Genomic DNA, 13,746 nt, shown 5'->3' on the forward strand with positions numbered 1-13,746 from the left:
TGAGCTCTGCCAACTCATTCATTGGCCCTTTTTCTTTCTCTTCAGAGTGATTGGTCATCTAGCAATCTTCTGTAGTCTGTTATTAGACGCACGTTGAAGTTTCTTAATCAGGAAACATGGGTTACATTTACAAACAGGACGTTCTATGCAAAGAATGAATCTTTTTGGAAGTAAACCTTGTAGACTTTGTCTCTTGATCAGTAAGAGTCTCTTTATTTGAAATTGCTATGACAATGCATTGCTTTCTCATTCTGCACAATTTCAGTTTCACTGAAAAACACATTGACTCTCCAACCTTGTTATGAAACCTGATGGGTAAAAACTCAGCACAAAAATCTGATGAGAGTATATAAAACCTGAATTATTACTTTGTATATTTAAAATTATTATAATCTCTGAGTCTGAAAGAAAAAAACAGAGTCAATACCTGTGTATTCCTGCGAGAGAGTCCTTTACTCGCTCCTCTGCCATACTGCAGCTAAAACACCAATGCAGAAATTAGCAGAGGAAACAATCAGCCGCTGACCATCACCTGGAGATGACAATATACTGAGATGAAGAACAGCACACTTTATAGCAATCAATGGTTGCTGTATTGGCTGACATCACTAACAAGACCTTAGTGAAACAGACCACATAATGAGGAAGACAACAGTTTGGTAACACTTGAATACACACATACATGTATATAAACACTACCTAAAATGAATGCAGTGCCCTGATCTGACACCTCACATATTTCAAAATTAATATATGACATATACTTTGTTGAGTGACATTATATATATATATATATATATATATATATATATATATATATATATATATATATATATATATATATATATATATATTAAATAAGATATTAATTTATTTAACAAGCTATTTAGTTTGTACACAAAACATCTACAGACAGTTAAGGGTTAAACATATTTTGTTGAGTAAACGTCAGCATTTTAATAAAAAGAATTAACTACATAAAAACAACCAAGCCCTAAAAACTGAACCACCTCTTTAAGGAGCTTGTTGTTTTTCAGCAGCTTTTCTTCCTGTTCAACTGGAAGGTCTGCTTTAACTTTACTTTTGATTTGGTGACTCTGAATGTTTAGAGTTATATTTAATGCTGAATTATTGGACACTATTGAGTCAGTCTGATATAGAAGAGCACAAACACTGTAAAGGGATTAAAAATAAAGCTTTTAGACACAGTGTTTAAATGAGCGTGTTTGACTCAGTGTTTAATCTGTGTTTGAGGATTTGATCTTCAGGATCAGACATTTAAATCACACTCACACATATAAACCCTTCATCATCTCCACAAATCAGCGTAATGTAGAAGTGTTAAACTCACATGCAGAAGTACAGACGCTCTTGTGCAGCAGGAACACAATCTGAGCTCTTTCACTCTTTCACTTCACTAAAACACACCTGTGTGATCTACAGGTATATCCTCAAATATTACTGGCTCCACAGAGTGACACTGACATGAATATTCATGAGACTCTCCTGACTGTGGGCGTGTCCTGAAGATGACACACAAACCACTGGAGCTGAAGATATCTGTGCAGATTCTCTGAGCACGAGTGTGTTGAAGGAAGATTAAATAAGTATAATATAGTATATATAGTGTCATATAATACATATATGAGAATAGAGAAAAAGGTATTTGAAATAAATCCAAGAGGTCTCTGAAAAATATTTAAAGCAGTATTGGACTAATAAAATAAGATTACAGATGGAAATGGAAATGAGTACACCCCTTACAGATCTCTCTGATGAATTATTACTTTCTCTCAGATGCTGTTCAATAATATAAGTGTGTTTATACATTAGATTAGTCAGGACTGAAGCCAAAACAGTTTTAAATTTCGCTGAAATGTTCATTCATTCATTTTCTTTATCGGCCTAGTCCCTGATTTTTATCAAGGGTCACCACAGCGGAATGAACCGCCTACTTACCGGAGCACCTGGAGGAAACCTACGCCAACACTGGGAGAACATGCAAACTCCACACAGAAACACCAACTGACCCAGCTAATGCTCGAACCAGTTACCTTCTAGCTATGAGGCGACAGTGGTAACCACTGAGCCACCGTGTCGCCCTAGTTCTTGCAGTTTGTATCTTGTTTATTGTTTGCAGCTCCTCATTTGAGTTTAACTGTATTATCTGTCTATTAGTGAAGGTGTTTGGTGATCACTCTCCTATTTAATCAATATATCTGTTAATCTGTCTTTATTCACATAGATTAAAACACATAGTTAAGGCAGTGTGTTTATTGATGCTGTGGTTGTATATAGAGTGGTCAGTGTTTGAAATGGTTGTAAAAGCTTGTCTAAATTGCTGTAAGATGAGAACAGGACAGCTTTAATGAAAGGTTTTGATTATATAATGATCACTCATTTACAGATGTTTGACACCCTTTATCGTCGTCATTTCTCAAAATCTTCAGAACAATACGATAATAAGTCAGTGTGAGTTTTCTGCTTGTTAAAGTAGAGTAAAACAGAAACACAGCTAATTTTCCTCTAGTCATCCTTTAACCAGCTGATGAGACATGCACCGTTTTAAATGGCTTTTATTTCCTTTATTAAGAAAAGATTCTGTAGATATCTGAACACAACTTCTGGGAAAACATAATGTTTCATTAAACTATTGCTGTGGGCAGAAAACAAATCTGCAAATAGGATTTTTCTAGTATAAATGTTGTTATATATGATTTATCCTTGATATTTAGATCTGCAGGAGAACAAGATTCATGATTATACATCTTTTCCCTCTTGATGAGATGAAATAGTTTAGTGAAAACACAATAAATGAAGCTGAATATATTATTTAAAGGCACGGATGTCGTGTGCAGAGGTAAACTGGGTTCATTTAGGGTTTATAGTGACACTTATGATCTTTTCCTTATCCAGATATTCTTCATTATTAAAATAATATTTTACTCATTTTAATGCTTGTGAACGACTGAACCACAATCTGTGGAGATACTTTTAGATGTAGTGAGAAGACTACACAGCAAATTCATTGGTGTTAAATTTCAAGTGTTGTGGTAATTCAGAGTAAATGTTAAAATTCTAGAGTTAGATAAAGGTAAAATAACCCTCTCGGCGTTAGAAGCTGATTTGCCTCCTTGTCATTCAGAGGAACATGTATCTACCTTTGTAGAAAACCCCTGTCTTTAAGAAACTAATCAGAGTGTCTGATCTCGCCCTACACCCTCATTCACCCGGCCCTTACACTAGTCAATTAGTTTAGTCCACTGGACAGAGTGAATGACCACAAATAAGTGAATTCAGACACTGATGAACACCTGCTGTTTACAAGCACAATCACTGAAGGAAGAAGAAACTGAAGGAAGAAATCAAACTACAGACACAGCGTCACACCAAAGCAACTGAACTAAAACAGAGGATTAAACAACTCAATCAAATAACAGCATTAGCAGCTTCACTGAGTACAGCTTGACTTCATTCCTGTAAGAATATTTGACAATCAACAGAGGTTTATATTTTTTTATTAAAGATATTTAATTTGACCTCACCATCATGGAGATCAGCAAATGTTTCTCTGACTGTTACAGCTGTGTTTCTAAAACGCATCAGTTATAGCGATGTGAAAGCCGATGTGCTGAGGAAGATTCAGACACTGAGTGTAGAGTTATGACCGACCTGATGAGCAGAAAGACTGAACTCAAGCTCTCTGTTCAAGACTGGCTGTGTATTCTGGAGCCTTCTCACACACACACACACACACTCACACACACACACACACACACACACACACACTCACACACACACACACTCACACACACACACACACACACACACACTGCTGTTACCACAACACTATTTTTTTATTATCAAGAACCAGCATGTAGTTTTCTGACACAACAAAATCAACAGAGGAGAGGGTATATGATTATTAAATTACACAAATATATTACACACATTTGTTTTTTCAATTTTAGTCATCACCAAGAGTTATTAAGTGCACTTTTACTACAGGAAATGCATATGTAACGCTTCTCTTCCTGATGACACAAATCCCTCAGGCGGACACAGAGAACTGCATTCTGCGTTGTTTATTCTGTAACAGAAATACACATCCTCTGGCAACAGTATGCATTTAAACATGCATCTAAAAAACCCAAACAAATAGTAAGAAATCCCCCCTGCACATATTAATGTCATCATTCCAGCTACACATAGCATGAGCAAATTTAACCACACAAAGTAGGTCACACACGGCAATCACTCGACAGATTTGATCTAAAACATCACTTAATGTTCATATTGGGCTTGTATGTGTTATTAATATGTGTTAAAATAGTAAATTTGTCACATTTAGCTGGAGCACATTTTACCTACCATCTTCCTGTATTCAGCAAGCATTTCCTGCTGTAGGCGGGGCTTTGCAGGTGAAAGGTGAAAGAAACAATTACACACTGTTGCCACAAGAGGTCTCTCAACAACCACAAAATAAACAAAATAACCCATTCTGGTGAAAGACAATTAAACATTATTGTAGGAGCCATACATTGTATTTTGGCTATTGGCCACAAGGTGTCAGTAGGAGGCTATATAACTGTGGCTTCACTGCATGGAGAAAGACAGTGTTGGTAGGAAGCACACAGTTTTTTGACCGTATCGTATTGCATCGTCTCGTGACTGAAGGAAACAGGGAAGTGTGCTTTTAGATAAAGGAAAGTGATTGAGTAATTCTGTTGATTGGAAGTTGATTGGACAATAAATATGTTTTTATTTGCATCTATTTGCTTACGGACTCTGACTTTTTACGCGTTAAAAACTTGCTCACTCTACCAACAATAGCGGCATTGGTAAGCCGCTACAAAAAAGTCAAAAACTTTGCTTCGTGGGACAATTGAGACGCCGCTGGAGTGGACAGCAAGGCATGGTGTTTCTACAGACAAGGACAGCGACGTTCGTTTGGATCAAGGCTTCATTTGCTGCACGTGAGGACAGCGTTTCTTCAGCATCTGAGTGAGTTCGTTTGGATCGGCTTTCTTCTGGTTTCCTGCATTAAGGTGAATCTACGCTGCGTTCATCTCTTCGCGTTTGATAAACAGCACAATAGGTATGTTTGTTGCAACAACATCATCATCATTTTGGCCATATGGAAACAATGTGTGCACACAATAAGGTTTAAAGCGTAAATCCAATGCATTGGTTGCCCATGACTGACTGAACTTTTCTTATGTGTGTTTATTGGGTTTTACAATTTGCAAAATGGAAAATGAAATCAATTTGAATGTTGAAATGGTGGATGTGACTGATCAAGGTTTAACTTCTGTTGAAAATGAGCCTGAAAGGGAAAAAAGACCAGTTAAATTAACAGCTAAAGCTTTAGTTGAAAAACTAGACACTTTACAGAAGTTAAGAAAAGCAAAGCTAAACAAAGCACAAAAGCTAAAAGAGTCAATTAACAAACTAATATGTGATGACAATGAATACAAACCTGAGGTACGTTTGGTCTTTGAGGATTTTAAGAGGTTGTGTTCAGAGGCTAAAGACACTCATGAGTCACTTTTGGTTATTTTACCGGTTGAAGAGTGTGAAAAACATGATATCTGGTTTAAAGCAAAAATGATATCAAACAATGAGTTTTTGGAACGAACAAATAAATGGTTATCAGATAAATCAGAAGGTCACAAAATATCTGAAGTGGAAAATCCAGAGAGTGATGTTGGTCCTGGAGATAGTGTGTCAAATGTATCACATGCTACCTCAAAACGCAGTAAATGCAGTGCACGCAGCAGCAGTAGTTCATCCATATCATCTGCCTGTATTCAAGCAGAGGCAGAAAAGGCCGCACTCATGGCACGTGCTGCTGCATTAAAGGCTAAACATGATATTGAAGTTCAGGAGGAAGAACTGAGAAGGAAAAAAGAGCAGTTGGACTTGGATGCTCAAATAGCAGCTTCCACAGCAAGGATCAGTGTGTTGCAGAAATTTGATCAACAAAGTAAATGTTCAAGCAGTTTATCTTCAAAGAAGATTGAAAAGGTTGTGGTCACTGCAAATTCTTCTTCTCAAACAACATCTTTAAACCCCAATGCAAATGACTATGTCCCAATAAATTCAATGCCACTGGATTTGGATGGATACACTGGTGTTTCTGCATCTCAAGCTGCAATACAGGATCAAAGGATTGGATGGATTGATCAACAAACATCGGAACATGCTAATGGTAACTGTTCTGCTCAAACACAACATGACTCCATAATTCAGCATGCTACAAATATCTTACCTGCACAGGGTGATCCTTTGCTTGAAATTCTGAAAAAACAGGAGGAATTAACAGCGCATCTTGTTCAACAGCAAGCAAATCCTCGTATTCTACCAAAGAAGGAAATTCCAACATTTGATGGTGACCCATTGCAGTATATTCCATTCATTAGAGCATTTGAGCATGGCATTGAGCAAAAAACAACCAATTTAAAGGATCAGTTGTATTTCCTTGAGCAGTTCACAAAAGGGCAGCCTAAAGATCTTGTTCGCAGTTGCCAATATATGTCTTCAGAAAAGGGCTATGCAATGGCCAAGAAGTTGTTGAAGGAACATTTTGGTAATGAGTTTAAGGTATCTACAGCCTATATGGAGAAAGCCCTGGGGTGGCCTACTTTAAAGGCTGAAGATGTGCAAGGATTGCAGGCTTATGCTTTGTTTTTGCGTACTTGTTGTAATACAATGGATGAACTCTCATATATGCAAGAACTTAACATGCCTAGCAACATGAAATCAGTTGTATTGAAGCTGCCTTACAAATTGAGGGAGCAATGGAGAGCTAAAGCCTGTCAGATAATGGAGTCTGTTCATGGCAGGCCAAAGTTCTGTGACATTGTTGAATTTATTGAAAAACAGGTTAAAATGGCATCTGATCCTGTTTTTGGTGACATTCAAGACAAGCATGGTGCAGGTAAACTTAAGGTTCAACCACACAAACCCTTTACAAGAAGTAGTTTTGCCACTGATATTTCAACTTCTATTCCAGCAAAGAAGTCCAGTGATGCTTTAGCACAACCAAAATCTTGTCATGTGTCTAAGTCTAATGGAGACTGTTTGTTTTGCAAAAATCAGCATTCATTGGAAAGGTGCTTTGCATTAAAGAAAAGAACACAACGTGACAAGATTGAATTCCTGAAGGCCAAGGGAATTTGTTTTGGCTGTTTAAAAACTGGGCATATAAGTAAAAGATGTGAGAATCGACTGAAATGTGACATTTGTGGAGAAACACACCCCACAATCCTGCATATTTATGGCAAAGAGGTAATACTGAAGAAGGCTGAAGAAAAGCGCAAAGATACATCTGTGCAAACTTGTGGTCACACAGGGGCCGGGACTGAAAGAACTTTAATGTCAATCATACCAGTTCAAGTCAAGGCCATTAAAAGTAACAAGGTGGTGCAGACATATGCTTTTTTGGACCCAGGCAGTTCAGCCACTTTCTGTTCTGAACACTTGCAGGAGGAGCTGAATTTGAATGGAAAGAAGATTAATATTCTGCTTCGTACTATGGGTCAGGAAAAGTCTGTGTCTTGCTGTGTTATTGATGGTCTGGAAATCAGTGGTCTTAACACTAATAATTTCTTTCCACTTCCTGCTGTTTACACACAACAGAAAATGCCTGTGAGTTCTCAGAACATCATAACTCAAGAGGAGTTATCCAAGTGGTCATACCTGGATAAAGTGAAGATACCTTGCATTCAAGCAGAGGTTGATTTACTGATTGGAATTAATGCAGCTAATGTGATGGAACCACACAAGATTATTAACAGTCAAGGTAATGGGCCTTTTGCCATTAAAACCCTATTGGGGTGGGTTGTTAATGGGACTGTGGAAGGAAACAGTGAACATAGGAATGAAGTTGGCCATTCTGATGTTACTGTTAACCGAATTTCTGTTGTTAGATTGGAGGAGCTGCTTAACAACCAGTTTAATCATGATTTCAATGAGAAGACTGTTGATGAAAAGGAAATGTCAAGGGAAGATCTTCAGTTCATGAGTATAATGAACAATTCGGTCAAGCATCAGGATGGACATTACAGCTTAAGATTACCATTTAAGTCTGATGTCACATTACCAAATAATCTTGGTGTTGCTAAGCAACGGTTGCTTGGTTTAAAAAGGAAATTGGAAATAAATCAAGAATTTCATGAGAAGTATACTTACTTTCTTGAAGGTGTCATACACAAGGGCTATGCTGAGAAGGTACCTGATAGCCAACTTGATCGATTGGATGGTAAAGTTTGGTACATCCCTCATCACGGGGTGTTTCATCCTAAAAAGGGATCATTGAGAGTGGTTTTTGACTGTGGGGCAGCATATAAAGGAACATCACTTAATGATAACTTATTGCAAGGTCCTAATCTTACCAGTTCTCTGGTTGGAGTTTTACTGAAATTTAGACAGGAGCCAGTAGCCTTTATGGCTGACATAGAAGCGATGTTTCATCAAGTCAGAGTTGCAGCAGAAGATGTAGATTTTCTTCGTTTCTTGTGGTGGCCTGGTGGAGAACTGAATAAGGAACCCATTACTTACAGGATGACAGTTCATCTTTTTGGTGCAGTGTCCTCTCCGAGTTGTGCATCCTTTGCTTTAAAGCAAACAGCAAAGGACAATGAAGGTGACTTTCCATTAGAGGTAATTGAAACGATCAACAATAACTTCTATGTGGATGATTGTTTGAAGAGTGTCTCTTGTGAAGAGAAGGCCATATCTATGGCAAAAGATCTTACTTGTCTTTGTCAGAAAGGAGGTTTTCGTTTGACAAAGTGGATCAGTAATAGCCGGGAGGTGTTACAATCGATCTCTCAGGAAAATCGGGCCAAGGATATACAGCAGTTGGATTTGGATCGAGACAAGTTGCCAGTTGAAAGAGCATTAGGTCTTCAGTGGAGTGTGGATGCTGACACTTTTCAATTCAAGATTTCCTTGAAAACTCAACCTTGTACAAGACGAGGCATTATGTATGTGGTAAGCTCGGTGTATGATCCTTTGGGTTTCCTTGCACCTGTTATTCTGCCTGCAAAAGTCATCTTGCAGGAATTGTGCAGAAAGACATTGGGCTGGGATGATACCATACCATCTGCCTTCCAGAAGCAATGGACTCATTGGATTGTTGAGTTGGACAAGGTTGCAGAATTTCAGGTAAATAGATGTTTTAAACCTGTGGATTATGGACTGCCCAGTCATGCTTGTTTACACCACTTTGCAGATGCATGTGAAACTGGGTATGGCACAGTTTCCTATCTGAAGATGCTGAACGGTGCAGACAAGGTTCATGTGTCATTTTTGATGGGAAAGTCCAGAGTAACACCATTGAAACATGTGACCATACCACGTTTAGAACTTACAGCAGCTGTCTTGGCTGTGAAGATGGACATCATGTTAAAGAAGATGTTGCAACTTCCATTGGAGGATTCTGTTTTTTGGAGCGACAGTACAACTGTTCTCAATTACATAAAGAACGAGAACAAACGGTTCCATACATTTGTCGCTAACAGAGTGTCATTTATAAGAGACGCAACACAGCCTCAACAATGGAGGTATGTACCAACTAAAGACAATCCAGCAGACGATGCATCACGTGGCTTGAATGTGGAATCTTTTTTGAACAATGAACGGTGGCTAAAGGGGCCTAGCTTTCTATGGAAGCCAAGTGATGTACAGTTCCATACAAGTGATTCGACATCAATGGATGATGATGATCCTGAAGTAAAAAGGGAATTAAAGGTAAATGCTGTGACACTGCAAAGCGAACAAAATGCCACAAGCAAATTGATACACTACTTCTCAGATTGGAAACGTCTAAAGGTTGCAGTTGCATGGATTTTGAAACTGCAGAAACTTCTACTGCAGTTAAGTCGTAAACGAAAGGAACTGTCTTTGGAGTATAGTGATGATGCAACCATGAATGCAAAATTGCAACATTTTAAATCATCTCTGGAACGACAGAGTTTGACTGTGGAGGATGTTTATAAGGCTGAGGTTAACATCATTCGTTTCAGTCAACAGGAACAATTTCAGGAAGAAATTGCTGCTCTTAAACATGGTAACACTGTTAAAAGAAACAGTTCTGTCTATAAACTGGATCCCATGTTGCATGATGGAGTGCTGTTAGTAGGAGGAAGACTTGGTAAGTCAGCAATGCCAAGCGAAAGAAAACATCCCATCTTGTTATCTAAAATTCAGCACGTATCACATCTCATACTCTCAGATATTCACAAACAACTGGGTCATGGTGGCAGAAATCAAATGCTTTCTAAGCTTCGTTGTAAGTATTGGATAACAAATGCCAATTCTGTTTCAAGAAAGATCATTTCTAAGTGTGTCATTTGTAGACGCTTTAAGGGAAAGCTGGGTGAACAAAGGATGGCAGACCTTCCAGTGGAAAGAATCACTCCTGATTTACCACCTTTTACTAATGTAGGAGTAGATTTCTTTGGGCCCATAGAAGTAAAAAGAGGACGTGGTACAGTGAAACGCTATGGAGTGCTATTTACTTGTATGGCAAGTAGGGCAGTTCATTTGGAAATGGCATACTCACTTGATACAGACTCGTGTATCAATGCTTTACGCAGATTTATCTGTCGTCGTGGACAAGTTTCTTCTATGAGATCTGATAATGGGACTAATTTCATCAGTGCTAAGCGGGAGCTAAGAGAGGCACTCAGTGCATTGAACCAGGAGAAGATTCAACGAGCCCTGCTACAGAAGGGAGTGGACTGGAGTTTTAACCCACCTTCAAGCCCTCATTTTGGAGGAGTGTGGGAACGTTTAATTAGACTGGTGAAACAAAGTCTGTGTGTTGTCCTTCGACAACAAACATTGGATGATGAAGCCCTGCAGACTGTCTTGTGTGAAGCTGAGGCAATTCTAAATGATCGACCCATCTCTAATATCTCCAACGACCCTAATGATTTGGAAGCTTTAACACCTAACCACCTTCTGCTTTTGAAAGGAAGCCCTGCACTGCCTCCTGGTTTGTTTGAAAGGTCTGATTCATATGCCAAACGAAGATGGAGACAAGTGCAATATATTTCAGACCTCTTCTGGAAAAGATGGGTACGCGAATACCTACCATTGTTGCAGAAGCGACAAAAATGGAACAAAGAACATCGAAATCTTACTGTTGGCGACATTGTGATCATTGCAGATTCTACAGCACCACGTGGATCATGGGTTCTGGGAAGAGTGATTGAGTCTTTTCCAGACAGTAGAGGTTTAGTTCGATCTGTAAAAGTTCAAACCAAATGCAACATCTTGGAACGTTCAATTAGTAAGCTTTGCCTTCTTCAAGAATCAACATAGGAAAATTATGATATAACCAGTTAAACAGGTGTTTAAACTGAGGTTGTTTATTTGCATGTATGTATATTTGATACCATTTTGAGTTCTTATGTAAGGCTCCATATTGTATGAATTTGTAATTGTTATGCCATTTTGTCATAAACAATTAAGGGGCCGGTATGTAGGAGCCATACATTGTATTTTGGCTATTGGCCACAAGGTGTCAGTAGGAGGCTATATAACTGTGGCTTCACTGCATGGAGAAAGACAGTGTTGGTAGGAAGCACACAGTTTTTTGACCGTATCGTATTGCATCGTCTCGTGACTGAAGGAAACAGGGAAGTGTGCTTTTAGATAAAGGAAAGTGATTGAGTAATTCTGTTGATTGGAAGTTGATTGGACAATAAATATGTTTTTATTTGCATCTATTTGCTTACGGACTCTGACTTTTTACGCGTTAAAAACTTGCTCACTCTACCAACAATAGCGGCATTGGTAAGCCGCTACAATTATTTTAACCCTGTTACACATATATACACACATTTATATGCACATATGTTAAAGGAGGAGCATATGCTGACTGTTTTACTTGCTTTTCTATTTTCAGACTTAGAAATCACTTTTATATTCATTTGAATCTTTTTTTCTAGCATCATGAAGAGAGGTTTTGCTTTTCCTAAACTTTTATTTGTGTATGTGAAGTTCACATAATAATATAATAAAGTTTATAATAAAACCAGCATCTTTTAAAGAGCGATGCTCAACATAAAAACCCAAAATCACATGTTCATAAGATAAGGAAAATGATGTTAAAATTTAATGAGCAATAAAAGCTTCAACATTAATCCAGAAATATGGAGTATATTGGCAAAACCAGAATCAATGTAAATATAACTTCATTAAAGCTTTCACAAAAACAGCATTCAGACTCAATATCAGTTTTACACAGACATTTTTAATGGGATAAACTCTATGAAGTCAGAAGCTTAACTCCAGAGGAACAGATACTGACTGAGGTCTGGTCAGGTTTAGGAGGATAAACAGGAAGCGCTGATGTACATACACTGCTTTTGTACAGCATGTGTAGACCAGCAGGTTTTGCCCCAGTCACTATCATAAACTCCTGTAATGGAGGAATTGTGTATCTTGTGATCAATTCTGTAAGTGTAAATAGTGTTCCTTCATTATCAAATAATTGATTCACTAATATTAGTCCGTTGTTATATCGACTGTGAAAGAATATTGATTTATTTTTATACAGGATATTGGCATTATTCCAAATAAGAAAACCGTGAGGAGAAGTTGTGTTTATAAATCAGTCTCCATGTTGTGAGCACTTGTTAGTGAAGTATAGAGAGTTTGATTAGGAGTTTTTCAATTGAATAATTACACATTAAAATAAATACTAAACCCCCATATGAGAGAAATGAAACAGGGGATAATATTACAGATAGATGCAGTATTTAGAAGAAACTGTCTTATCCAATTAAATATCCAGATTATTTTAGACTGCCCTCATCATATGAGTTCAGCATGACTGATGTTTTAATATAATGAGTGTTGTTTTGTCAACATTCCATCAATGAGTTCTCTTTTATTCTCCTTTAACACACTTCCTCAGCTTGCGTTACTGCTGCATTTTACTGCCATCTAGTGGACATCTGAGTCGAGCACAAAACTATTTCAATCTGACTCAAGTCAGAGCCCAAATGGTTGAGAAGCCCCTGTCTGCAGCCTGCAGATCGGGAGGGGGCAGCATCTGGGGCGGGGCTGCACATTCAGCCACGCCCACTTGTAGTTTCATTGGTTAGTGGAAACGTAATAGCGTTGATCGCCACTACAGCGTGTCAGTAAACAGGAAATGCATTTACAACATCTTAAATATTGCTTTTATTGTTAATCAACTCAAAAATACACTAAAGTGGACATTCTTGCTGAGTGTTTTATATGTTAATGATGTAAACGAATGAATTATGAATGTAATCGATAAACGGTCATGTGAATTTCATAGTAGTATTTCTCCTGCTAAACAATATTACGACACTTATATTAAACAGCATCCCATTTTCACAATGACGTCCCTTCACTTCTGCCTTTCAGCAGTGCAGTGTTTTTAATTGTGACATGTTGATGATTGTTGATTATTTTGCATCAGAATGTTTATTTTTGATAGACTCAAATGAAATGCAGCAGTCAAATGTGTCGTCAAATGTGTGGCTTTTATGGCTTTAGTTTTTATATTTACACTACAGCAAACAAATAAAGGTGGAGTCTGAAGAAAATGCAGTGTTTTTAGTTCACTTTCATTTTGAGTTCAGGTTTACCTTTGATGAATGAGAGACGTCTCTGGAAAATGTTCAACTGAAAATATTAACATTACACGCTGTGATTTAAGACTATTAGAGTATTGGACGTGTGTTTAAATGTTTCAAT

The 13,746-nt window shown here is 37.8% G+C and overlaps 2 protein-coding genes across 4 annotated transcripts in view; both read right to left on the reverse strand.

Annotated features, from left to right (window-relative positions):
- Positions 1–1,432, reverse strand: part of LOC108183521 (NACHT, LRR and PYD domains-containing protein 3-like) — a 74,941-nt gene extending 73,509 nt beyond the window's left edge. Inside the window, exons 1-2 of the mRNA NM_001444887.1 lie at positions 1,352–1,432; positions 428–532 (exon numbers count right to left, since the gene is read on the reverse strand). Coding sequence (NP_001431816.1) covers positions 428–471 — 44 coding nt within the window. The 5' untranslated portion in view covers positions 472–532; positions 1,352–1,432. The remainder of the gene's footprint in view (positions 1–427; positions 533–1,351) is intronic.
- The window catches only part of si:ch211-232d10.1, a 257,203-nt gene that overhangs the window by 174,415 nt on the left and 69,042 nt on the right, over positions 1–13,746 (reverse strand). The gene's annotated exons all lie outside the window — the stretch shown is intronic.

The sequence above is a fragment of the Danio rerio genome, chromosome 4 (genome assembly GCF_052040795.2).
Source record: "Danio rerio strain M-AB ecotype USA chromosome 4, GRCz13ab, whole genome shotgun sequence".
In the NCBI taxonomy this organism is placed as follows: domain Eukaryota; kingdom Metazoa; phylum Chordata; class Actinopteri; order Cypriniformes; family Danionidae; genus Danio; species Danio rerio.